A 24,722-nucleotide genomic window follows, 5' to 3' on the forward strand; every position below is an offset into this window, starting at 1 on the left:
CAGGAAGCCAAAAAACACCAACCTCAAAGAATACAGGAGTGCAAGTCAAGAGAGAATGCATTTGCAATTGCAGATTTTCTTTGCACAGATCACCAATACTCTTTTTAAAAGCATGGTACATTAAAGCAGTAATCTGAATAAGAGCAACCTGAAGCAATTAGGAGCGTATTGCAGAGCAGAAGGGCCAGACAGAATTGGAGACTCCCAGGCCACCTTTGCACTGAATTAACAGAGAAGCAATCTTCAGGCATGACAAGAGGACTGGGGCAGGAGAAGCCTTCTTCCTACTTGAGTATGGCCATTAATGATGAAATGATTAATGATAGCTCTTCCTTCAAAAGGAGACATAAAAGCTCTGACAGACAGCTGCGGAACGGGCACCAATGCCAGTTTGCAAACACTCCTCCCGTGTCCCAGAGGAGGTGAAGCAAGAGTGTGGTAATGAAACTGCACAGAGCAAAATGGTATCTAAATGAGTTTAAATTGATTTATGTTTGCTTTTGTAAAGATTATTTGGTATCTGGAAAGTGCTACCAATGTGAAATAATGCAGATAATCCTTAAGATCCCCATCTAATGGCACTCCCACTGAATATTTATATTCCTCGCCATGGGAACGTGCACCATAATGGGGACCATTTTTGTTTTATTAGGGATGCATATTTAAATTAATCTGCTATTTGCCTAAACAATTAGCTGCTTCTGTTTGTTCACACAAAGCCAAAACTGCAATTAGGCTTCCATCAAAGAGATAAGTCCCGACTCAAACTGTCCCGATGGAGTCATAAGGGCTGCGAGCAGAACTTCCCAAAATTACTTCTTAGCATAATGGTAATTATGTTAATTGCTTGAAAGGTAAATAACCACTGAACTGGTTTTGAACAACACACCACTGGCCTGCAGCACACACACAGTGCTGCAGGGAGAGCTGGCATTTAGAGGTCTGCTCCCCAAAGCAGGCAGCAAATCCACTGCCACCGCATCTCAAACGAGAGGACAGTGGAAACACATCGTGCAATAACACAATCTGTTCAAGGCAGGTATACGGCTTTTTACCAAATGTTCAATAGTCATCTCTGTCCAGAACACCTGAAACTTTCACAATACGGTGTTTGCAGCAGCTGATGCACAATATGGTGTGAAAATATCCTCAAGTGCTACCAAAAATCAACTGACTTGTAAGGTCCCAAGTCAGCACAAGGAGCGAAAAGAATTCAAATGGAATGCAAAGAGAAATACTGCTTTATTTCATTGGGATGAACAACTACTTCAACACGAACAACTACTACTCTGGAAAAGCAAACACTCTACTATTTATCAATAGATGAAATTGTTAGTACTTCTAGAAGTGCTGCTTACAGCATTATCTACTCTGCTTTTCATTGCACAGAAGGCAAAATGTATTTATTAGCGTGTAAGTCTTTGCAACAGTTAATCTCGTTTGTGTAATAGAACAAAAATATCACCATTACAGTTAAAGATATCAATATGGCAACACAGAAAAAATTAGGCTTAAGATTTACCAGTGCAGATGAGATCACTGCTTTGCACAGTCTATCTTTCTGTCTCCAGCACTCACTAGTGCTTCATTTCCAAAGCAGAAATCTTTGCTGAGATGAAGTTAAGGCTGCAAGCACATGCGTGTTTTCTTTTTTCTTTTTTTGAGTACTGAAAGCCATTAAATCAAAGTTACATGTAATACTTTCACAGCAGGCTGAAATCTGCACGGCAACTGTGTTTATTTCAATTGAACTCCAACAATAACTCCTGACATTTGGACTTTAGAGAGCTTGCTTACATTTTGCCTTGGCTCAGGGAAATGAGCTGAGTGCAAGAGGCTGCTGAAAACAGTGCAATCACAGACACTTGACGTTACTGGTCTTCCTATTTGTCACTTCAGCCCAGGTTGTACAAAGGATGTAGGTTTGTAACTGACCCAATATATTGCTGAAATGCAGTCTGGGGAAAGTCCAGTTATTGCAACTCACACTATGTTGCAGGATATTTGGGTAACACATTTAACTATGGGTCTATTAAAGCTCACACAGTGCACTGCTGATAGACTGCAGTCCGTTCCAGCAAACAGCAGTGCTGCACACTCTCCTGCTTTGTCAGAGCGCTGGGGCTGTTCCTCAGTAATAGTGGCAGCCTCCAGTACAGCTCTTCATACCTGGGAGCACAAGGGCATCCTGAAAAGCAGCTCTTCTAAGTCTGTTTTCATACAGGCTTCTGCTCAGCACAAAACCAACACTTCTGCCACAAACCAAAGTGTCTCTTTCCCATAAGCTAGTCACACCCTCAAACAGGAAAAAGCTGCACAGCCACAGAGGCACAAGGCATTAGGCCACACTGTAACCCATGGCTTTCACACTCATTCCCAGCACAGCTGCGGGGGAAGGCCAGGAGCTGCACGATGACTGTAGGAAGTGGCAGGATGGTGGCCTATCACAATTTAAGCTAATTCAAAGGTAAACTAAACAGTTGTTTTTCACTTTTGGGAACAGTTCCTACATGTATTTTTTCCTCCAAGCTTTAGTTCCTTGTCATTTTCAGGTACAGACAAGTATGTCTGTCCTTCACTTCCTCCATTCCCAGTTCAGTGACTTGGGAGGCAGACATCCCTGGCCTGCAGGTGAAATCACACAGCACGGGGCCAAACCCAGGGGTATGCATCCACAGACACCTGTACACATATCTCATGAATAAATGTAAATGTACACCTATAGCTACATGCTACAAACAGTTGAAAGAACAAACAAAGAAAACCTCAAACAAAAGAAAAAACAACTCCAGAAGTTTCCTTGATTTGAGGCAGCCTGCCTCCTGCTGTAGCTTTTGCCTAGCACTCCAAGGTGCTTGGGGGAAGACTCCCACCACAACACTCCATTTCTGTATCTGCAGGCAGGGCATAGAAGGGACAATGCCTGCAAGCAGCACTAAGGGCACCAGAATGGACAAAACAGCAGATTCCCTGTCCCAGAAAGCACTGCCAAAATTCCCCTCCTGAAGGCTGCCAAGAAGTGAGCCGACTTCCAATCCTTGCAGAAAGCACCCTCCTCTGCTCCAAGGTGCTGCTGTGTGACTTGGGAAGCGCCACCAACTCTGCCCATAGGTCTTAAAGAGCTGCTGTGAACAGAAGCAGTGCTGCATCACCCAGTCATGGCTACACGAGTATGAAGCACTGCATTTAAAACCAAGAAAACCACCACCCAACTGCTTCCCTTGTTGCAGTGTGTTGTTTTCAAGTCAAACTATGAGACTCTGGAGGGTGGAGGGCTGATGGCTAAAGTAGACCGCTGCTTCCCAAAGCCGTGGCTCACAGCCAAAGGCAGGCAAGCATGGAGCAGATGGAGTCCTGGCAAGGCCCCGACTGTCCCTGCATTAGCAGCATCTGCTCATTACCCAGAACCCTCGCCTGCTTTATCTAATGCTCCAGGAAAAGCATTTTGATTTGATTCATTTCAGTTCGGTAACGTGCAACACAATTAGTGGTAAAATCAAACTGGAGGGCTGCCAGTGCTGACAATAGGAAACAAGGCAGAAGAAATATGAGGCCAGTGGGTTGGAATTCAAAAATCACAACTGTGGATCGAGTTGCCAAGTCCCATTGCCCCAGGTGTACATGCAGTGCCCCCACTGAGCACTGGCATGAGCAGAAGGAACTTCATTTTCTCCCCGTACATTTTTCCTCATTTCCCTCTCCTTGCAGCTTGTTCCACAGAGGCTGACACTGTCGGAAACATTCACCGAAAGCCACAATTCAATTTTTCTTTAGTGCCATCACGGAGATGCAATTCACTGTGGATGCAGGCATCCCGGTAAGACCACCTTTCCTCACCGTACCTCATATGCCTTGGGAAGTGCTCGCTCCTGCCGAAGCGCAGAGCAGCGCTGCGAGGCAGGCATGGTGAGAGCAGGATCTGCCTGTTAGCTCTTCCCTGTGATCAGGTGCCAAGGACATCGCTGCGTGAGCTCTGTTGAACTGGGAGAAACTGATGTTATCTGCACAAGTCTGCTAGCCAGGGATTCGACAGAGAAGTCTAGACTCTCTGCCTGACAGCACTACCTCCAACACTAGCAGATGGTTTCTCTCTGTTAGTCAAACTTACAAACAAAGAGAAAAGGGAGCTGGAAGAGTACAACAAAGAACAATCAAACACATTATCTTCAAAGTCGTCCTCCCCCCCACCCCCCTCCTTCCAAGTTTAAAATAATTCTCTCCGTCAATCTGTAAATATGTGCTTTCAGATTCGAGTTGGTAAACATTTCTAAAAACAGTATTTATAATTCCCTGTTCACATAGAAACTAATCTATTCTGACCAGGGTTCTCAAATCAGAGTAACTGCCATATCACAGAGCCCATTAAAATTTCTACCCAAAAGAATACGATGCCGAGCTTTATGCAAACTACTGCAGTCACAGCACACACAGGGCCGACAACAAGGAATCTGACAGGAAAAAAACCTGGAAAGATTATTAGATTAGTCAGTGGGAGACTAGAAAGCAAACAAAAGAACCTCTGCTATATTCACTGTTTGGCACACTGGACAAAAAAAGTCAACAGTTAAAACCATCACTGTTATAATTTCCTATGACTTGAGTAAATAACAGTCATGTTTTGTAATACCAGACTCATTGTTGTCATAAAACCGCTGCCTATCAATAAATTTAGCCACAGAAAATGGAAATAGCACAATCCAGACTAGAAAAACCACTAAAAATGTTGATCATCTTAAACACTTACTTTCAGATACAAAGCATATAATTTACTTATAAAATAAAAGGATTAGCGATTTTGTTTGGATTACCCATCTCTGGCTTTGCTTCCACATGCAAAGTGCCAGGATCAGAGATAATACACACACAGTGCTCCTTAACTTAAAAAGAAACAGACAAAAAAAATCCTCTTTACTCACACTCGAGGAGGAGTTTAAGTACCAAATCACACAATCTAAAGAAAGCTGCCAGGAGCTGAGTCCTGCCTGGGCTCTTCAACTTAGGACCCCAAGCATCAAGCACTGTCCAAACCTGGGTTTTTGAGTTGCTGTTCCCACGTCCAGTAGACATGCAGTTGGTCTCTGGCTCTTGATAGCCATTATGTTTAAGTACATTTGAAACAATGTATATAACCAGGATTTTATTAGTTTCATTAAATATTAGGACACAGTTTTTATTTCTCTGTATTGAAGTATGAAACTCAATATTGCAAACCAATACTTCAGCTACAACAATGTTCCCTGTGTAGCACACGGATGCACAAGAGAGGACACAGCCTCATCAGACATGCAAGTTTACCACTATTCCCATAACAAAGCCTCACGGTACCCTCAGGGAGTTTTGGACAGAGGAGAATGGCGGTGGAAGAATATTTAATATTTTTTATAGCAAAACAAGTTATTTGCTTAAGATAGTTTGGCTGGACTTCAGCCTGGCACTCAAGCTTTGTGCAGCAGTTCCAGTAGGAATTAAACATCAGTTTTAATGGGTGCTATGTTCCAATGCCTCCTAATGCATTTAGGGTTATTGGCCAACTTTCTCACATAAAAGCAAGAGTGTGTGTGTGTGTGTGTGTGTATATACAGGATTACGGGCACACAAAAAGCTGAGCACAGCTGCTTCATTTTTATAAAGCTTTTTTTTTTTTTCCCTCCCCTAAATAGGGAGGAGAGTTGTGGTTACTTACCGTCCTCATAAGCTGCTACAGCCAGAGAGCTGTTTATCCTCACAAAGGAGACATGTGGCTGAGGTCCAGCATCACCAGGACCGTGCGCTGGTTCCAGGATGGGGGCTGTGTAGTCCCAGGTGCGCGTGTCCCACAGCCTCACTTCCCCCGACGTGTATCTGGAAAAGAAAGCTTTTATTCAGTCCAGAAACATCTGAAAAGAGGTAGCTGCAAGGGAACAGAGGACGAACGAGAAGGGTCTGAAAACTCAATGCCATTTACAGTTCCTAGACGGATTCTCCTCATGTCTGCAATCCCACCAACTTTGTTCATTTTATTCCCATTTACTGAGTGCAGCAGCAAGTCTACTAACACAGGCAAGCTGGGGACACCACTGAGCTACCATGGGTGACCAGCTATCGGGGCTAGCTTTGCAGATAAAATGCAAGGGGAGCAGGGCTCCAGGAAAAAAAGAAGTTAATCTGTAATGAGTGTCAGTTACATCACGGCAAAACTTCAATCTGTTTCCTTTTGGTCTTTGAAAACGTGCAGTTGTGGTTGTGCCAGAGAAAGGCTGTTTAATCAGAGTATTTATGTACATACAGACAAGCATTCACACGCATCCATCCATCCAACCTGCCGCCCTTTAGAGAAATAAGCTTCCTAATGCCTCATCAACACATCAGAGTTGCCTACATCTCTGAAGACTAATTAATTTATTCACAGGATTAAGTGCTGCCTTTAGAATTAGAGCAGCGCTTCCTTCTTCGCAGAAGTCTCTGACACTGTAGTTTTTCTGATGTTTTGGTAACACCAGACACACTACAGTTTGCTAAAGAGAAAATAAAAATACAGAAATCAGCTTCTCAAATGACACTGAATACATCTAACGGAAGGAAGGCTGTAACACAGCAACACAAGAACTGTTCTGTGTCACCTCTGCTGTGCCACAATGTACTATTAATTGAAAAAAAATCAGTCCAGCATCTTGCAGGCAAAATCGAGAAGAAACTCCCCATATGACTGACCAAAAATATGGTCAATTTGGAGCAGATCTACAGTTACTTACAAATAAGTTTCAACAGAACTATGACAATAGTGAGTCTCAGCTGTGTTTCTCTGCCATACCTGAGACACAGATTCTGTTGGAAATGAAGGGTGCTGCTCTGTCAGCTTTGTTCTATTCTGCTTTTGGGGGGAAAAATCTTTCAAGAGCAATTCTTCTTAGCCCCAGAGGTCTACAGGGCAGAAATATCCCATATTTGTGATGACAATAAAGTATGTGTTAACAATGGAGGTGAAGGAAGGTGCTTAACAAAGGTTCAGACGACGCTGGACACCCAGTGCCGTACACCGGGGCTGCAGGTACTCTGGAGCAGATTACTTTCAACACCTCTGGGTAAAAACGTACCACTTTATACAACAAATCGGAGTGTCTGAGGAAGTGGCAGAGAACTGTTAAGCAAAGAGATGTACATTAATTCTCTGTACTAAACTCAGAAGAGTCGGGTCCTTGTAACACAACTTCCCTTTCAGCGCTTCACACCACTAAATAGAAGAAAATGAGAGAACTGGGTGAGATGGCACTTCTCCATCCTCCTCCTTTGGCAGATAAGGTCCCAATCCTCCTATAAACCTTGCTTTTCTTCCCAATTTACAGCAGCGCTACTTGAAAATAACAGTTTAAGAAAGAAGCTTCCACAAAGCAAAGCAGAAAGTTTAATTTTGAACTAAACAAGCTGTCCAGGTTTGTCTACAGGAAATACCTTCAGTTTGCAACACTGAAAAGCTTTTGTTTCAGATAAATTTCAAACTTTGGGGATAAAATGCAATAAAAACTGTATTCGGGACAGGTAATCACATCTATCTGCTGCAGTCCCCACTCCCTCCCTCACCAGTGACTGAGAGATGCACAGTGATGAGCTTTCATTTTGACACCACAAAGCTGTGCTGCTCTCCCACCCTCAGCAAGGACTTGTTGACAGAAGAGATATTTAGGTGTACCTCAGGTATGCCCTAATGAGTTTACTGATACTACAGAATGTAAGAAGTCTGCAGTCATAACACCCATTTCTTATCTGTCACGATAGAGAATCATAGAACCATCTAGGTTGGAGAAGACTTTCAAGATCATCAAATCCAACCATCAGCCTGGCCTACTGAGCCCATCAGAACGGAGTGTTTCATGTGCCAGGAAAAGCAGACTCTGCCTTTGTGTGTTGCTGTCCAGACATCCCAGAAGTGCAGTGCAAGCTGAGACAAGTGCCTCAGGTCCACCAGGAAGAGCAGAGAGGAGGGCAGGAAGGCAGCTTCCCTCCAGTACCCCTCCCACCCCATTTTACTCACATCCTTCCCAGTGCACCATGACAGCATCTCAGTCCCGTGTGGCAAACCTAATGGATTTGCAGAGACATTCCAAGATCACACTGGAAACCCAAGCAGAGGTCCAGGTTTGGGCATGGAATCAGAATGGGGAAAATGGGAGACATAAACCACCTCTCACTCCACTGGCCAGCACTGCCACATGCCTGTTTCCAGCACCACTGGGCTTGTACCAGAACTGAACTGGAAGAGTTTCAAATACAGATGAATCCAATTCAGAACTAAAAAATTTAATGGTTCAACTCCCTGCTTTTAATGCTGTTGTAAAGAGCAACACACTTTCAATTTGTAACCACAACAAAAGGCTTTTAAACTATTAAAGCAATGCCTTGCTGTAAAAAAAATAAAAAGGCTGCTTTATTGCAGATAATTGGCAAATCCACCGTATCAGCAGAGATGGCCGGGGAGAAGAAAACGCTGCACTGCACAGAAACCATTCCTACATAATTTCTGTATTTCTATTAATTCCCTACCACAACAATCTTTTTTTTTGCCATGAAAATTTTCCTTGAATTACTAGCTACCGAATGAAAGATTCCCAGATTTAAGTCTTCTGCTACAGGACAGGCAGAGTGCTCCAAGCTCAATGAGTTACTGACTTTTGCTGCAATAGCTATGAAAAGCAACTGGAGAGAAAAAACACAAACAAAACCCACTTATTTTAATATAAATAATACCACGTATTCATTGTTATAATACTCAACAGCACTGAGCTACTGCTTTTCCCAAGACTCCCCATGCAAGTAACTCAATTTCTCCAATGGACCTGCATTTCACTTTGCTGTGGTTCTCACATTTCTAAACATCTCAGCATACGTGAGAAGTAGCAGCAGGAGGAGGAGCTATATTTTTCTAGCTATTTTCTCTTCTTCTCCCCAGCAATCCAGTACTGTTATCTCAGATAATTACACAACCATAAAAGTGAGCCTGCAAATTCAAGTTAAGCTTTGCAGATGAATAAAATAAACTTGCTGAAATGGAGCAATAGCTGGATTGCATATGGTACAAAGAAATTGAAAAAATTAAATTCATATGGTATCTACATAGTATAATAAAAATGTCTGCTCACTAATCAAAAGCATTTCAACTGCTTTTACTGGCAGTAATGTCATAATGAGATGAACAGCTTCCTCATACCCTCTCACATGAGTGAAAGCAGAAGAGAGAAGGCGAAGGAGACGGGGGGCTAAAAGCTGCTGCTGTCCCACGATGGCTGGGAAGCAGGTGGTGAAGGGCTGAGCACATGTGGGAGGAGGCAGAGCTGGAGGCTGGGCACTGCTCTAATGAAGTGGTGCTGAAGAGGCAGACGATTTCACAAGGAGAAAAACATCAGGAAACTGGTCAAAACACAGGGTCTCATCTGAAAAAGCTCAACTGTGTTGGATAGCAATAGCCAGAACAAATTTGGGGAAGAGGAGGAGGGGGTGCTGATCTCCCTCCAGAGCCCCAGATGTCTTTATCGTTGCCTAATGACAATTATATTCAACCAATTAAGACACTGCTATCACAGTTGCATTGTTAGTAAGCCTTTGGCCCTGAGTGTTGATGGCTGTCTAATTAGTGTTTGTGCAAAGTACGACTGCAACTAATATATAAACTGACAAATACACAAAAGAAAAACTGTTAACAGGAACATTTTCAAAACAGTAGATACTCTCCTCATTCAGTCCATGGCAGCAACAAAGACAGGCCACTTTCCTTCATGGCCTACTTACTGCTGGCACTGCACAACTGCACTGAAGCGGATGGGTCAACCAGACTGCCACTGGGGCTCTGCTGGAACAGGACAGTGGTGAGGACCCATTTTTTGGGCTGCCTGCAACACACTGCTCTGGGGCAAGTCCCACTGCATCGAGTTGGTCCGAACACCAAAGACTTCTGATAAGACACTTCACAAATCAGTTTCTGGTTTTCATATTTTCTCTGAAGGATTTGTAGCAAGAAAATAAAAAAGGGGAATGAAAAACCTTTGTTTCACAGTCAGGTTTGATTTCCAGAAGGCAAAGTCTGTTCAGTTTCCAGATACCTGCGGTGATCAACAAAACAAAACAAAAAAAAAATCCAACAACTTTGTTTCAGGCAGTCGGTGACCATCTGTTAATACTCAAAAGATCTTATTATGAAGTCCTTACAGTGTCAATGCATTTTATTGAAGTCAGTAGGAATTTTGCTCAAGTAACACTCTCTAGCTATAGCTCTGTTTGAACGGATGCCTGTTGATAAGCAAGTAAAATAATGAGTATTTTGCCTTGTCTTGCTGCAACAAGCACCTCAGACCTTTCCCCTTTATTCCACCAAAGCAACTAATCTTCACATGGTTAATTAAAGTACCTACTCAGATCCCCTCGGTAAGCTTAATAAGGTTCAATGAAGCATGTGAACCCAAGTCCAAATGCTTTTGTTAATGGGTTCCAATTGCTCCTTAAGCTTCATCTTCTCTACACAGCTCACGTGAGAACGTAATCTTTCACAACCTTCACTGCAAAAGCCTCTTTATCAAACACGTTGGAAGTTGCAAGATACCTCAGATGCAACACACCATCTCTGAAATTATTAAACAGATTCTATTACCATCTTTACACTCAATGTTAAGGCCCACAGCTCTTCCCTGAAGAGAGGGAGGAGGACAGACAACTTAGTTACCAGAGCTAGAGACAGCTCACAAGTAAGGTGGGATGGAAGAGGCAGAAGCTCCTCAGCCTTCGTATGTTCTCATTTACAATTATTTACAGATATTGATTTCATCACTACATATAAAACCAGCAGAGAGCTTGGCTAAGGGATTTCTTGAGAGAAGAATTCAGGAAAAACAGTCTGGTAGCAGTTAAGGAATGCAGTGATGGAGTAAAGAGAGCTACTTTGTACTGCAGAAAGGAATATAAATATACGATGATGACAAAAATGAAATACAAATGGAATAGAAAATAATGTTTTCTGCTACTACATGGAGTGGCAGAAAGCTACACCAGAAAATACAAGAAAAAAACAGATGGAGGCAAACTAAAACAAGCACTTGAAACCATTACAGTGCTGGCAGAAGAATGTGAAGTGGAAAGGTAACGTCCGTGATACCACCCAAACATTATTTGCTAGCTGTATGAGATCAGCTATGAAAAAAATGACTGAAACTTGTACCAAAAATGATCTGAAAACACTTTCAGACTTAACATGTAGGAAATACATTCTGAGCATCCCTGTGATCAGTTCCCAAAATCTCCTACTGGGAACTTGACTTTCCAGTTCATCAACCCACATCCATCTGTGGACCACACTTACAGAAACTAAGCTGGGAAAGAGCTTGTACCTTCCCTTTTACGGCCTTGTTTAGGAAATCATAGCTCTAGGAAGTGGGTTAAGCTGCTCGATATAGCATGCAATTTTTCTGTTATCTGTAACAAAATTAACATTTCACCATTCTAAGTACTTCTGCGCGCCTCACTTTCTTATTAATTTTAAGTGCATGCAAATATCATACCAAGGGAGCAGAAACAAGCCAAAGGGTTATACGGCAGGCAAAACATTTTAATGAACACTTTAAAAAGAAGCTAGAGAAAGCCAAACTGTCTCCAGTAATTTTTTGTTTAAGGCCAAGGCTGTCCCATCATTAAGATCAAGGTTCCAGTGGCTTGCATCAGCCCACGTCCATTAACAAAGCCAGCTGCTCTGACCAAGGACACATGTTACTGTGTACACTGCCTACAGCTGCTGCCACAAGAGGGGAAAAATACATTATTTCAAGAGAATTCAAGAGAAATTATGATGTAATCTGGAAAAGATCTGGCACATCAGCTGTATTATTTGATAAAATACAACTGTGTAGTTCAACAAATAGAACAATGCCTCCAGTTTCAGACAGAGGAGAGAAAACATCATTTGAAGATGATGTAAATTGATCTGTTTGTATATCAGAAGGGATGCAAACTGCAACACACTGCAAACAGCAGGGACAGACAGTATTGCCTGAACTTTCAGGCATTGATGGCAACAGAGGCTGGTTGGTCAAAAATGACCTGTAACTGTAAAAATAAAACACTGTAACTGTAAAAATGAAACTCTGAAGAAACTGATGAAAAAGGAGGGTGGTCTCAGCAGAAAATCAGGTTTTACAAGCTTGGACAGAACTGCTGTGTCTTCAGAAGACTGAGCATCACTATGTGCACTGCGTATCTTACTGCAGCAAGGCGTTCTTTGGCAACCAGTAAAACCTGCAGGTAAACCAATAGCTTAATGGTGGGACAGGCTGGCAAGGGAGCTGTCACAAAGAGTCAGTATCAGGCTTCCACTATTAGTTTCACCTGAAAGGCTCTTTTTCCCCGCAAGATGACAGAGAAGCCAATGTGTCTGTCACTTAACACAACCTTACCTAACTCCCGTGGTTTGTCATCTGACCCCTCTGAACTCGTGATGTCATCCTGTTTTCAACCCTCCTAAAGGTGACTCACATGAAAAAACAGAAGGCCTGACACTTATTACTTCTTAACAATAACAGGAATGAGTGAAGAGGACACAAAAGGGTTGGGGAAGATTGAAGGAAAAAGGCAAGTGTTTTTACATCCCTCCTTACTGCTCTGTTTGACATCCAGGCTCTCCGTCACCAGGAGCGGAGGAAGAAACCTATCAAAGCTGTGACATTATGCAAGTGAAATTTAAGCAATTAAATAAAGAAGGGGGTTTATCCAGGCTGTTTAAGACACTGGTTTGTTAACTTTTATTCATTTTCATTACTAATTAATATTTTGGTTTCCTCGGGTCTGCACACTGAATTAAGATGCAAGAGCTAATAAATTCCTAGAGAATAGCCCACAAGCCCTACAGCAAGAAAAAAACAAATTAGACGAGAGTTGACATGAAGTTTTTCAAGGTGCAGAGAAGTATTTTCAAGCCTTTCGGGCTAGTTTCACGCATCATTATGAAGCTAAAAAGGGTGGCAAGCCCATTTTTTAACTAGTCATTTGCAGGTCACCTCTGAGCAAGAGGAAAGCGGGGTGGGAGATGATCTTAGAGAACAAAGGAAGTCACTACAGAGCAAGAACTACTTTCCTGCCTGTACTTTGCTCATAGTGACTTAAACCAAAACGTCCACCTTGTTGGAAGACGCTGTAGTGTTTAAGCTGCAGTTCCCATACAACTCCTCCAGAATGAAGACTACTGTACAGAAGTTCTCTTAGTGCATTTGGCTTCTCAGTACAACAGAATCAAAATGTATCGTCACCTCTGAGGTGACTGGTGAAACCAGTGATTCTTCTTTTGCTCCTTATTGTCTTTATTAAGTATCACTGCTCAAATAAAGGAGAAGTACCATCTGTGTCAGCTGGGCAACGCCGTGAAAGGGGATGTGTTAATCCACAGAGTTACTGAGGCACTTGCAGCAGATGAATCTCAGAAGATCTTAACTGAAAATAAATAATATAAAAAAGGTATATAGGAAAGGAGGCAATCATTACATGGGAGACGTGAAAACCCTCTGAGGTTAAAGCATGAAGAGAAAAAGGCAGGGCTGACTCCCAGCCTGCCTGTGAGAGGTGCAGAGGCTCCATGCAGCATGTGCTCAATAGGTCACTGGCACAGTGCAGGCATGCCCTTAGATCTCCACTTACGAAAACTCTTAACTAACAGTCCACCACACTTTGTTCAAAGAAAACTGAGGAAAGAAAAAGCATCCGATACTGTTATATTTCTGTGCCTTTGGAACAGCAGTCTTACTACGGATCACTGCTGTTACTTTCACTTGGAAAGCTTTCAGAGCCACAAACTGCAGCAGTAAAGCCAAATCGCCCTCTCTGCAAGCATCAAAATTAACACAGTGCACAATAAAACATCAGCCGTGGTGTGGACTGATGTGGACTTGGCTCAGGTGTACACAGTGCAACTTACTGCACAGCTCTGGGACACCCACAGGTGAGGACTTCAGAGAGCCAGGCAGCAGGACAGCCCGCAGCTCACCTCTGACATGCTTCACCACGAGATCCACCACGTAACGACACAGCAGCTCAACAAGTGCTGGCCAGATTCATGCTCCAAGATCTTTATCTCAAGGAGGACCTAAGCTCTGACTACAAACAGCCATCACAGTGTGTCTGTCAACACCACTGAGAGGAAGAAACACCAATTTCACTGTTGGACCATGTTCCTGCTTAAAAAACTCTGATTTGATTAAGATTTTATTAATGGAAGGTGAACAAATGCAGGCATTCTGTACTGAGACCAAGCACACAACAGCATTAAGTACAGCGAACCTAAGCAGGGGTAGTAATTTATACAAGCCAAGGAAGCAGGCATATAATTGCTTTAAGTAAACTCTGACTTAAAGAAGAAACTACATTTGAATTGAATATGGATTGGGGGGGGGGGGAAGACAACATCTTTAAAGAAGATCCTCTGAGACATGTAACTGTAGAAAGGCTGGCAAATACAACATTGATTGGGAGTGAGGTAACCACAAACACCGCTGTCTCAAATGAAAAGGGATTCAAGGTCTGACCCAGAAAACAAGCATCGTAACCGCTGGGATAAAAATTTAATGATAAACACAAGATGCTCTGCATGCAGGCCAGATTGAATTATCTGATGTCAGCCAGTAAATGCAAGGCTCTCTGAGAAAGAAGAGCTGCTCACAGCCACCTTCAACTCACAGCTCAGGTTGCACTTAATCAATCCTTGATATTCTGCCATCTTCTGGCTTGAGCTTTGGCAGCAGCACGGAGAAAATACAGGAGAGTACAAGAAAACAGGCACATTTCTCTAAGGGAGAGCCAACCCTGTCTAGCTCATCTTTATCTCTTTGCAAGAGATTATTAAAGAGATCCACGCTGGGACCAGTTCAGGCAAGCTATGTCTCTATGGGTTACACTCACAGCCAGTGTTATAAATCACTCTGTCCACAACCTGTACAAATTCTCTTTTTGAAAGATTAAAACAACTCTGCAGCAACTAAAATAAAGCTGCATCATTCTGCTCTCCTGCAGAGTTTGAAGAAGTATAATGGAGCATGAAAGATCAGGTCCATTACAGCACAGGTTCAGATCGAATACCATTTTTCCCAGGCTTGCTCCAATACAGTATTTCTGCTGGAAAACCTCTCTTTCAACACCCCTCTCCTTTTGTTTTTGGGTTTTTTTTAATTTTAATTTTTAGAACCATTCTCTGATCTCCCAAGATCCTGAGTGCACCTCTGGAAAGCAGGGAGCAGCTGCTATGCAATGCCACAGTTCCCAGTGACAAAGCAGCCCGTAATGCCTGGCTGGCCTGGCCGTGCTCAGACACAGTGCTGCAGCTGCTCCCCGAAGTCAGGCATCAGAAAACCTGCTCACAATTGAGTGGTCCTATTTTTCTCCAGGGCAGCAACCTGTCTAGAGAAAAAAGAAAAAAAAGTAAATGATGCCACAAGCCACTGCTGACAAGTTCACATAAAATGCAATACGCCAAATTAGCTGTAAGATCACCACCAATTTCTCCAGTCCTGCAAGGTCACACATCCCTTCAGCTTTATGCACAAGGCAAATCTTCTTGTAATCTATGATTATTCACATGTAAAGCTAAGCACATAAGTGCGTGCGAAACTAGAGATATAATCATTAAATGTAACAGATAATTGATATTTATACTGAGAAGAAAATTGACTTTTGTTAACCTCAGCTATTAAATTACTTCTTCAATACTATAAGAACGCAACAGCGAGCTATTGATCACTAGATTCATTACACTTTTATGACAAATTTGAAAGCACAATGCCATTAAGTACAATACTACAGTTGGGAAAGAAAGGGGTGGGTGATGTTTGGGTTTAAAAGACAAAACAAAAAACGTTCAGTCTGCTAAGTTCTTACCAAAGGTATGTAAGGAACAAAGTATTTCCATGCACAACCAACTCACATCCTCGCAGGTTCTAACTGTGACTGTTTTGTTTGTTCTTTACCACTGCAAATGTCAGAAAAGCATTTTTACCAAAGTAATGCAACTAATAAAAAACAAATTGGAGAAGGGCGTGCTGGAGACCTGCCAAAAAAAATATTTCATTATTCATTGACAGATGAACTGGAAATCTCAGTCCTGAAAAGTGCACTCTCTCAGGTTGTGAAAATCACAAGATGAGAGAAGAACAGTGCTGGGTAACAACGACCTGTATGTGAGCCTGAAGACATTTCAGGCATCAGATACTTCCAGCTTTCATAACAGCAGTCATATTTTCTTACAGTTCCACATTGCTAAATTAGCTGGATAGTTTTTAAGATATTTCTGAGGGGACTGCAGTGTGCTATTGTCTTGTAGGCTTTGATCATCACTGGCAAAACAACAAATCCACCTTCTCCTGGGCAAGATTCACAGAACAGCTTTCAGTTCACAGCAATTTACAAGATGCTTTCAGAGATCCAAGCTATCAAAGGAGCGTGAGGGGGAAGAGGTAAACAGCAACGGAAGTCATATAATTTTTGTGTTTTAATATTCTAAACATTTATTTTACCAATCAGGTAAAGTCAAACAGTTGAAATCTAAGTTCCCCATGCTGTTTTATTAACTGTGTAGTCACAGCTCCATAAAAAGATACATCATTCTTAAAATTTGTTTTCTTAGAGAAGGGAAATTACTGAAAAGTAATTGGAATGAAAACCCTAAACAGCTTTTCCCTTAGTTGTCTCTCACCTATGTTTGTGAACTCTGTGGGAACATCGGTTCCCCATCACCTTTCACTATGCCAACAAAGGACAACTCACCAGCAGATGCAGGAGTACTGCAAGAACTGAGAACCAACACAAACGTTTTGTCTGAAACCACCTCAGTCTGACTTCTGCAATACACCAAGCTAATGTATGGGCAATTGAGTTTAATATTTAGGATTAATCTCCTTTGTTTATTAATCCTTTAGAAATTAAATTTATTCCGCCTACTTTCTATATACTGCTTGTTTGGATATAAACACAACGGAGAAAATGAAGAAAAAAAGCTGGAGATTTTGGCAGCAGCACAATGACAACTGGGGCTTCTGGCTCCCCAAAACAGTAGAGGAGGTTTCATTAGAGACAGTGGAGCAGATACAGTAGAGCAGACCCCTAGCCAAGGCCAGGCAGCACAGTGCCCAGGCTGAAGGGCACAAAGGAAGGCAGGCTGCTCTTTGCAGAGCTGGGTCCCAGCTGCAGCCTCAGCACTTGGGGACCTGTGGGGTCATACCAGAGCCTCTGTGGCCAAGGGAAGCCTCAACATCAGGCAGGAGCCAAGGCGAGACCTGCTATACAGCTGCAGTTTCTCAGGCTGCTTCCCAAGGCCACTGTCTGGGTTAACCACTGTGTGGCACTGCCCCTCCAGAGGTCACAGACTGCATGTGTCTTTAGCAGACACGTTTTCATTGCATGGAAGGTAGAGAAAGAGAAGCAACAGTCAGTGAGACAACAGGGCAGCAAAGAACAGGAAGCAAGACCTCCAAGTGAAGTAGTAGTAAGTAGTAAGGCAAGTGGGAAAGCATCTAGTAAATAGTAGAAACAACAGTGATTCTAATAAGGCTTAAAATTCTTTCATTCCTGCTGTCTGCTAGGTTACATTTCACCTCCTAGCTGCCCAACAGAATTCAAAAGGGTTTCAAGGCATATGGGAGTTACCTACATATGATGTATTTCCAGTCACTTTCCCTGTAACTGATGAGTGAATTTTACAGTATTTTACAGGCAGTTTTCCTTTCATTCCACAATGCACAATCACGCCATTAACATGGAGTGGTATCATAAAATATGGAACTCTGGTATGTTGAAGGACAATGTCCTCTGTCCTGTGATGTTATCATTTCTATTTACTAGTGTGACTTCTTCTGTGGGACTCATTATTACTGAATGCAAGCAAAATACAGCAAAACTTTACCACAACTGATGCGAGTCATGGTAACCTCTGCCAAGAGTTTGGGATGGTCTTAAACCAGTCTTTTGAAAGCATAAGAGAAGTGAATAACTAACACTTAAGTCACAGTTCTGACAAAGTTTAGCACTGTGAAAAAAGGAGGTTGAGTTTCTCCATGTTTTTTTTTTTCCTCCATACCGTCTCTTAAAAAATAGTGGAGTACAGTAACAAGCTAAATTTATCTTGCCCCAGGACACACCTATCTTTGTGATCAAAACAGTTTCATCAAAGGAAAAAAGAAAGAGTCATTACTCTTTTCCCAAGCATTTTCCAGTACACATCTACATTTTGAGTGCTTCTGCAGCAAAATAATGGATACAATTCATTGGAAAGTACTACAGCTTTACAAGGACCATACTTACCTAAGATAGCATTACAACAAAAACTTGTACTGCTGAAGTGATTTGTAGATGCCTATAATTATTGCTTACCATAGGGCCAAAGTTTCTCACCCACAAAGAAAGGGCAGCCAAAGGAAGAAAAACAAAAATCACCCTTCCTGCCTAAAAGTGGTACTTCTTTTGAATTTGTACAAAAAGCAGCACAAGATTTCAAACAGTGAAGAGCCAATGAGCACTGCACAATGTCATACTCACCCAGCAATAACAACTCCATCACAAGAATGTACATCACACAGGACTTTTCCCAGCTCATACTGCAGCTGACTCACAGCACCACTGCGGTTCTGCATAGAAAGACAAGATTTGCTATTAGTATTGCAATTAATTCATCTACTAAGTTTGTTTGCTTCCACATAGGAAACCCTTGATCTTTACTATTGCTGCTGACGAGTTGCTGTGCAGCTGAGAGTGAAGGCTCCTGTATTTCATGCTTGCCTCCTGGAACTTTTTACAGACAGAAAAAGAAAGAAGTCATCATTCACCATTACCATTCGTAATCATTAAGCAGAGAAACGTAACCATGACATCAAAGAAATGATACCTTTCTTTTTGCCAGGATACGTAATGAACAGAGAATAAGCCTTCATCTTAAAGGCTGATTGTCAATGCCTAAGGATGGATGAAGTAAAAACATCTTTCACCAAAGTCATGGGAATAAAGCTGCAATCAAAGACCCATTCCCAAAAGCAACTGACCGTCAAGAAAATAAAAAGTATTACAGCTGGGGCCATGTCTCATAAATCCCTTAGCAGCTTTCCCCTTTTAACCAGCCAAAAGAAGCTGCAATTCAGAAGACCAGCTTTTCGCCGCCACTTGTTTGAACCAGGTTCCCATTTTTCTCCAGCATCTGGATCCCATTAAGCCAATCTCTCCCTTTTACCTTCCAGTTGGTTCGCAGAGCGCGCTCTTTGGCACGGCAGTCCTTCAGGGCGAGTTTCCAGCAGGGCCGATCAGAGATGCTCACATCCAACAGGTATCCTTCCTGTTGGCACAGTCGGTACCACAGCACTTCATCTTCTGCGAGCACTTTCCATGTTCTGCTGACCTGGAAACCAAACATATATACATATCTCACATGTCAGATTTCATATAAAACAACACATTTCTGTTGAGTCTTTTGAAAAAACTCGGTCAAAATAGTCAGTTTCCATTCTGCTAAAACTGCACAAAACACAGACACCAGAGTTTGGTGGCCACATTGCTTATATCTGAAATAAGTGCCACAGGAAATTTGGAAACGAAAAGGAGCAAGAAAACAATTAAGGCAGCATTGTAAGCTTTGAGCAAAAATATGAATTTATTTTCCCATTTGTTGTTAAGAAAAGCTTGCAGATCACGCCACCATGCTACTGACAATGCCTGATTAGGCTGGGTGACATTAGTGATTTATAACCTATTGTATTACAGTATGCATAAATAGGAATGAATTATTAAGTTTTTCAAGTAGCCTCAAGTTGCTGTCCATTTCAGAGAAAGCTGCTTCATCATAACCAATTGTGGGCTTAGAATTAAAGATTCAAGAGGTGAGAGGCAACTTAAGTAGCATCTGTACTCTGTAACTCTTAATTTAAAAAAAACAACAAATTTAACCAATGAAAACTGCTGCCAGTGAAAGCAGTAATCAATTGGACACTGTTTCCAGAAGACTGAAAAAAAAAGCTTCTTGGGCTGACATCATTTGTAGCAGCTTACAATTGAGCCCCCAGTGCCAAGATTACACCAAAATCTAGGTCTTGCTTTGATACAGAATCCCACAGCACCCAGCACCCCATGTCTACTTGCCATTGCTTCCATGTTTACACGCTGACCCAGAAGGAAGAAATTAACTACATTACTCATCTCCTGTTTTATAAAATTAACCCCCTTTATATTTTGTTATCAACACGCATGCTTTGCTCCAGCCTTGCTAGAAACACAGCTTTTAAACACGAAGTGAAGCCTTGCAGAGTGTTGTACGTTAAGAGGAACACTGAAAGTGTGAGATCCCTGCAGCTGGTGCACGGCTGCAACAAGTCCCTGCGTGCTCCATAGTGCCCCAGCATCAGGACGTGTGCTCAGCTACAAGCAGCACCGACACAGGACATGCCCCAGAGAACACTGTGAAGCTTCTGGCTGGTTTATTTACACTGTGCTGCCTCCATTGGGCTTGTTGCAGAAAGACACACGTCACAGTTGTGCTTTCAAAATCCAACATCCCGTCCCGTTAGGAAAGAAGAATTGTATCATGTTTCATGATTCGTTTCTTTCAGGAAAGAAAGAAAAAAGAAGAGTAACCTGCAGGTATTTTAGGATCTGATACCTGCACACAAGAGCAGCTCTCAAGCAGGAATAGCCAAGCCCAGCAGTGAGCATTCCCCCATTCCACTCAACCACCAAAACGTTCAGAAGATACACAGCCCCTCTCCACCACTAAAGAAAGCAACCTGGGTAAGGCAATGCTGCCTTACAAATTACCTAACAGTACTGGGCACCTCTAGCACTGTGTGCAAAAGCAAGAACACCCATGTGCAATGCTCCTGTTGCTGAAGGGACACACTCAGGAAGCTCAAAGGAAAGAATATATATATATATATATATATTCAAACTGCTAGAGTTTCATGGGGAATTTGCTCTGAAATCGATTTTAAAGCAATATAAACCCACACGTTACTGCTCAAAGGAAAAACCAAGCAGTGTTTGGTGTCCCCACAAAGGAGCAGAGCACACAGCCGAGCTCGGCCAGCAGCACAGGTCCCTCTCCTGGTCCCACAAGGGAGCACGCTGCTGCTGACAGCCACGAGGCAGCTTCTGTCCGTGCACCAACCCACCCAAGCCCAACCCTGCCCACTTTTGCTTGCTTTAATAGGAAGAAAGTAAAATAAATAAAAAGGAAAACATACACCATTGGAGTCTGCCAAAGCAGACAGTGTTTGTGCAGACCTTTCTGGTTTCGAGGCCATAAAAGTATTCCATAAAGACAGTTAAAAAAAAGGAGAGGGGAAGACAACCACATAAAATCTAGATGCCTATTCAGCTTTCAGGAATAAACATTCAAGGGGAATAGAGATCCTATCCTATTATGATTTTTTTTTTTTTTAAATCAAATTACATCAAATCCTGCTGGTTTACAGGCATGACTTTCCAACGGGTCCCTAACGCAGCCTTTTCTTAACGCACCAAAACTGGCATGGCAATCCCTTGTAAAAGCCCCACTGAGCGAGCCTCAGCTGCAAGAGCCCTCTAATAAAAGTATCTCGAGCAGTTTGCTTTACAGCACCACTGTGAGCTGCCGCATTAAAACCAGCCATTGGCTCCAAGTCAGCTTTATTGGAGCTGCCTGACTCGAGGTTTCAGGTGAGGCCCCAGAAGCCACAGCATCACAGCTTTATCTGCATGCACCCACACATTCTGTTTGTTGGAGAGGAGCTGTTGTGTACAAAGCTCTTCTGAAATGACAGACATAATTATTTCCAAATTTACACTCCATGCCAGCTCCTACAATGATCAATAACAACATCTTATGGGGTTGTTTATAGATTTAGAGGCTGCAATTTAATTTTGTCATTAGTGTTCCTCTTATCGTTTTACTATGACTCTCAAAGCAACTCTGGTTTCCCCTGAGCTTCGCAGAGGAACAATTTTCTGTCTGGAGTTCAGCAAGCAATAATGCTCTGAAGGACTTCAGAGGCTTTTGCTGACATAGGTTTTGCTGTTTGGTTTTGTGTCTGGGGATTTTTTTTTATTATTATTACTTGTTTTTGCAAAAGCAAGCAAAACAAAGTAACTAAAGAAATCCACCTCTTCCATTGAATCCTAAACTCCTCTAATCCTGTCTAAATCAACTGGCTTAAATCCTAATGAAGGTTTATTCATCCCTCCCCGTCTGATAACTGCCTTTGCTTCATTAGGTTTGTTTTCTTCCCTGGTCACACAAAGATAGATTCAAGGTTCATTTGCTGAATCCAGGGGCCTCATTTTGAAGTATCTGGACTTTCAATTCAGTACAATACTTAGCGCCAAGTAGTATTTCAGCCAAAGCCATTCAGATGCACATTTACCAGGTGGAAGCTGCTCATCTTTTCAATTCGCAGCCATAATGTTATTTTAAGTCTCACCCTAAGCCCTGAGCTCAGGAAATCCTCATCCATCCCCTTCTCTGCTCTCCCTCCCCTAGCTGAGAGGACGGTGGGTGATTATCTGTACACAATCATGATGCAAAAGTATGAACGTAAAATACCTAAGATTTTATTTCTCAGATTTCTAACATTGAAAACCAAACAGTTCGACAATTCCAGACGCTTTAACAGCAAGCATCTGAAATTCTTGATCTGTGCAAGACAATTCATCCTTAAATTCCTAGAAACAGGCTCTCTTGCCCTAGATACATAAACAATTGCTGTGTTAGTAAACATTTCCAAGTGTCTCTCAGATGAGAACACCAACAGTTCAAAGACAACTTCCCACTGATCTGTTCAGAAATAGAACTCTGCCCTAGTGTTGCTAAAATTCAATACACGCTGTCTGGAAGTGTTTCCCACCACAAAATGTAATTTATGCGGCCTCTGGTATTTACTAGAGAGCAGTAACACAACTGAGGAGCACACAGCTTCACACACCGGACACTTCACCTTATCCTAAGGCTGACAGTTTGAGGCCAGATCCTAAGGCCATGAGCAATGCCCTGCAGCACCAGCCCCAAATAACACGAAGGGTTCTGATGCAGTCCATCAGCCATAGTGGCCCAAGGGATTGTTTTTCCTTTTAGAATCACAGTGAAGGAGAACCTGTTCTCAAATCCTCATCGCAGCAGTCACAAGAGTAAGAGTCACTCATTGCATGGATCCTTCTTCTAACAGCCAGACACAAAATAAATAAATCAAAAGGTTCTCCTATCTGTCAGGGCCAGTGCAAACCTCGGAGAAAAAGCACTGCAATTCTGCGCTGAGCCCCAGATACCTTTCTCTGCTCTCTGAAAATAGGGGATATCAGTAGGGACTGATCTGCTGGACACCAGTGGGTATCAAATGGGTACTGCACACCCACCAGAGCTCAGGAACTGATGACACCATTAACTGACATGCTGCACATGGCTTCTGTGTTCCAAGTACCATATGCATAGCTTGTGTTTTATGGTACTGATTCCAAAAATCAAAGAAAAGCTGTGGGGAAGAGGGGGAGGGGGAAATATCAGGGAGAAATTAAAGTTCTCCAGAGCAGTCTGTGATGTGATTACATCTCAAAGAGACTCTGCAGTCAGGCTACTTTACTGTTAGTCGGTTACCAATTTGGCTTAAAGAACTAAGCAAACAGGTTTTCTCCAAAGGCACTCGCATAGTTCACCATGCCAATTCCACTGGCTGGCCCAATTTCACTAAAGTCCCAAGGCGCCTTAATAAAAAAAACCTTTCTACGCTAACAACGTAAAGCAGCAGGGCTTTCCATTTAACAGAAGAGGGCTTTCCCCCCGCCTCCCTTCAGAAGACAAAAATCACCAAGAGAAAAATGAAAATGGCATTTATTTTTATTGCTCCGCTTTTTATTTAAACACGTCAAAAGAAGCCAGCTCTGCACTAAAAGCATTGGATATCCATCTCATTCGGAGAGCCTTGTAAAGCACTGGGCATGTGCTCAGCTACCTGTCAGCGGCCACAAAGGAGCATCTGACTCGGCCTTCGAAGGCAAATGAGAAACGTGGAAAATCTGCTGAGTGTTAAACACATTTTCTGAGAACAGATTCAAATTTAAAACAAACGTGGGAGAGAGAAACTGAGTGCAGCTCAAGCACAGAGAAAAGGAGCAGCCCTGCAGCAGCCAGGCTTTTTGCTGCACCACGAGGTAAACTGATCATGCCTGAGAGAAACAAAAGAGAGAGACTGAACTAAAAGTAATCCACTCCCCAAATGCAATCCTGTTCCATTTTGTGGAATGTGGCCTTAACTGCTTGTATCTCCCTGTATCAAATGACTGAAACTCAGGCCTGTTTGAAAGCTTCATTCTTCTAGTCAGCACCATTCCAGAGAATGTTTTTCCTTTGCACCAGCAACCACACGAGAGGAAGTACTTCTCTTCTAGCAGCCCGTGTTCCTACAAGGCATTAGCAAGTCAAAGATTTAAGCAATAAAGACCCATAACTACTTAAAACTGTGACTTGCTCAGACTCTACATTCAAAGACCAATTTAATTTCAGTGCACGTGTCATTTGGTTAACGCCTGCATTAAGCTTGCTGCAAAGCTTTACCCTGTTGTTACACATTAACATTTCTTTATCTAACAAACAGTCCAGGGAATATTTCCAGTATCACAAAAGGAACCACATTCTGATTGGATTTTAAGCTGCAGCAAGATGTGTTTTGTAACTAAGAGTTCAATGAACACCAGCCTGAAGCACTAAACAGCGATGATGGGAGAAGCTGGCA

At 42.4% G+C, this 24,722-nt stretch overlaps 1 protein-coding gene across 11 annotated transcripts in view; it reads right to left on the bottom strand.

Annotated features, from left to right (window-relative positions):
• Positions 1-24,722, bottom strand: part of FBXW8 (F-box and WD repeat domain containing 8) — a 48,070-nt gene that overhangs the window by 18,505 nt on the left and 4,843 nt on the right. For 9 of the 11 annotated variants that reach the window (XM_004934484.4, XM_015294877.3, XM_015294880.3 and 6 more), the window contains 3 exons: positions 19,208-19,372; positions 18,523-18,611; positions 5,684-5,841 (listed from right to left, as the gene is read on the bottom strand). In XM_004934484.4, coding sequence (XP_004934541.1) covers positions 5,684-5,841; positions 18,523-18,611; positions 19,208-19,372 — 412 coding nt within the window. Of the gene's footprint in view, positions 1-5,683; positions 5,842-18,522; positions 18,612-19,207; positions 19,373-24,058; positions 24,157-24,722 lie in introns of all 11 variants that reach the window. The other 2 variants (XM_046901421.1, XM_025155601.2) reach the window with 1 other exon arrangement.

The sequence above is a fragment of the Gallus gallus genome, chromosome 15 (assembly GCF_016699485.2).
Source record: "Gallus gallus isolate bGalGal1 chromosome 15, bGalGal1.mat.broiler.GRCg7b, whole genome shotgun sequence".
In the NCBI taxonomy this organism is placed as follows: domain Eukaryota; kingdom Metazoa; phylum Chordata; class Aves; order Galliformes; family Phasianidae; genus Gallus; species Gallus gallus.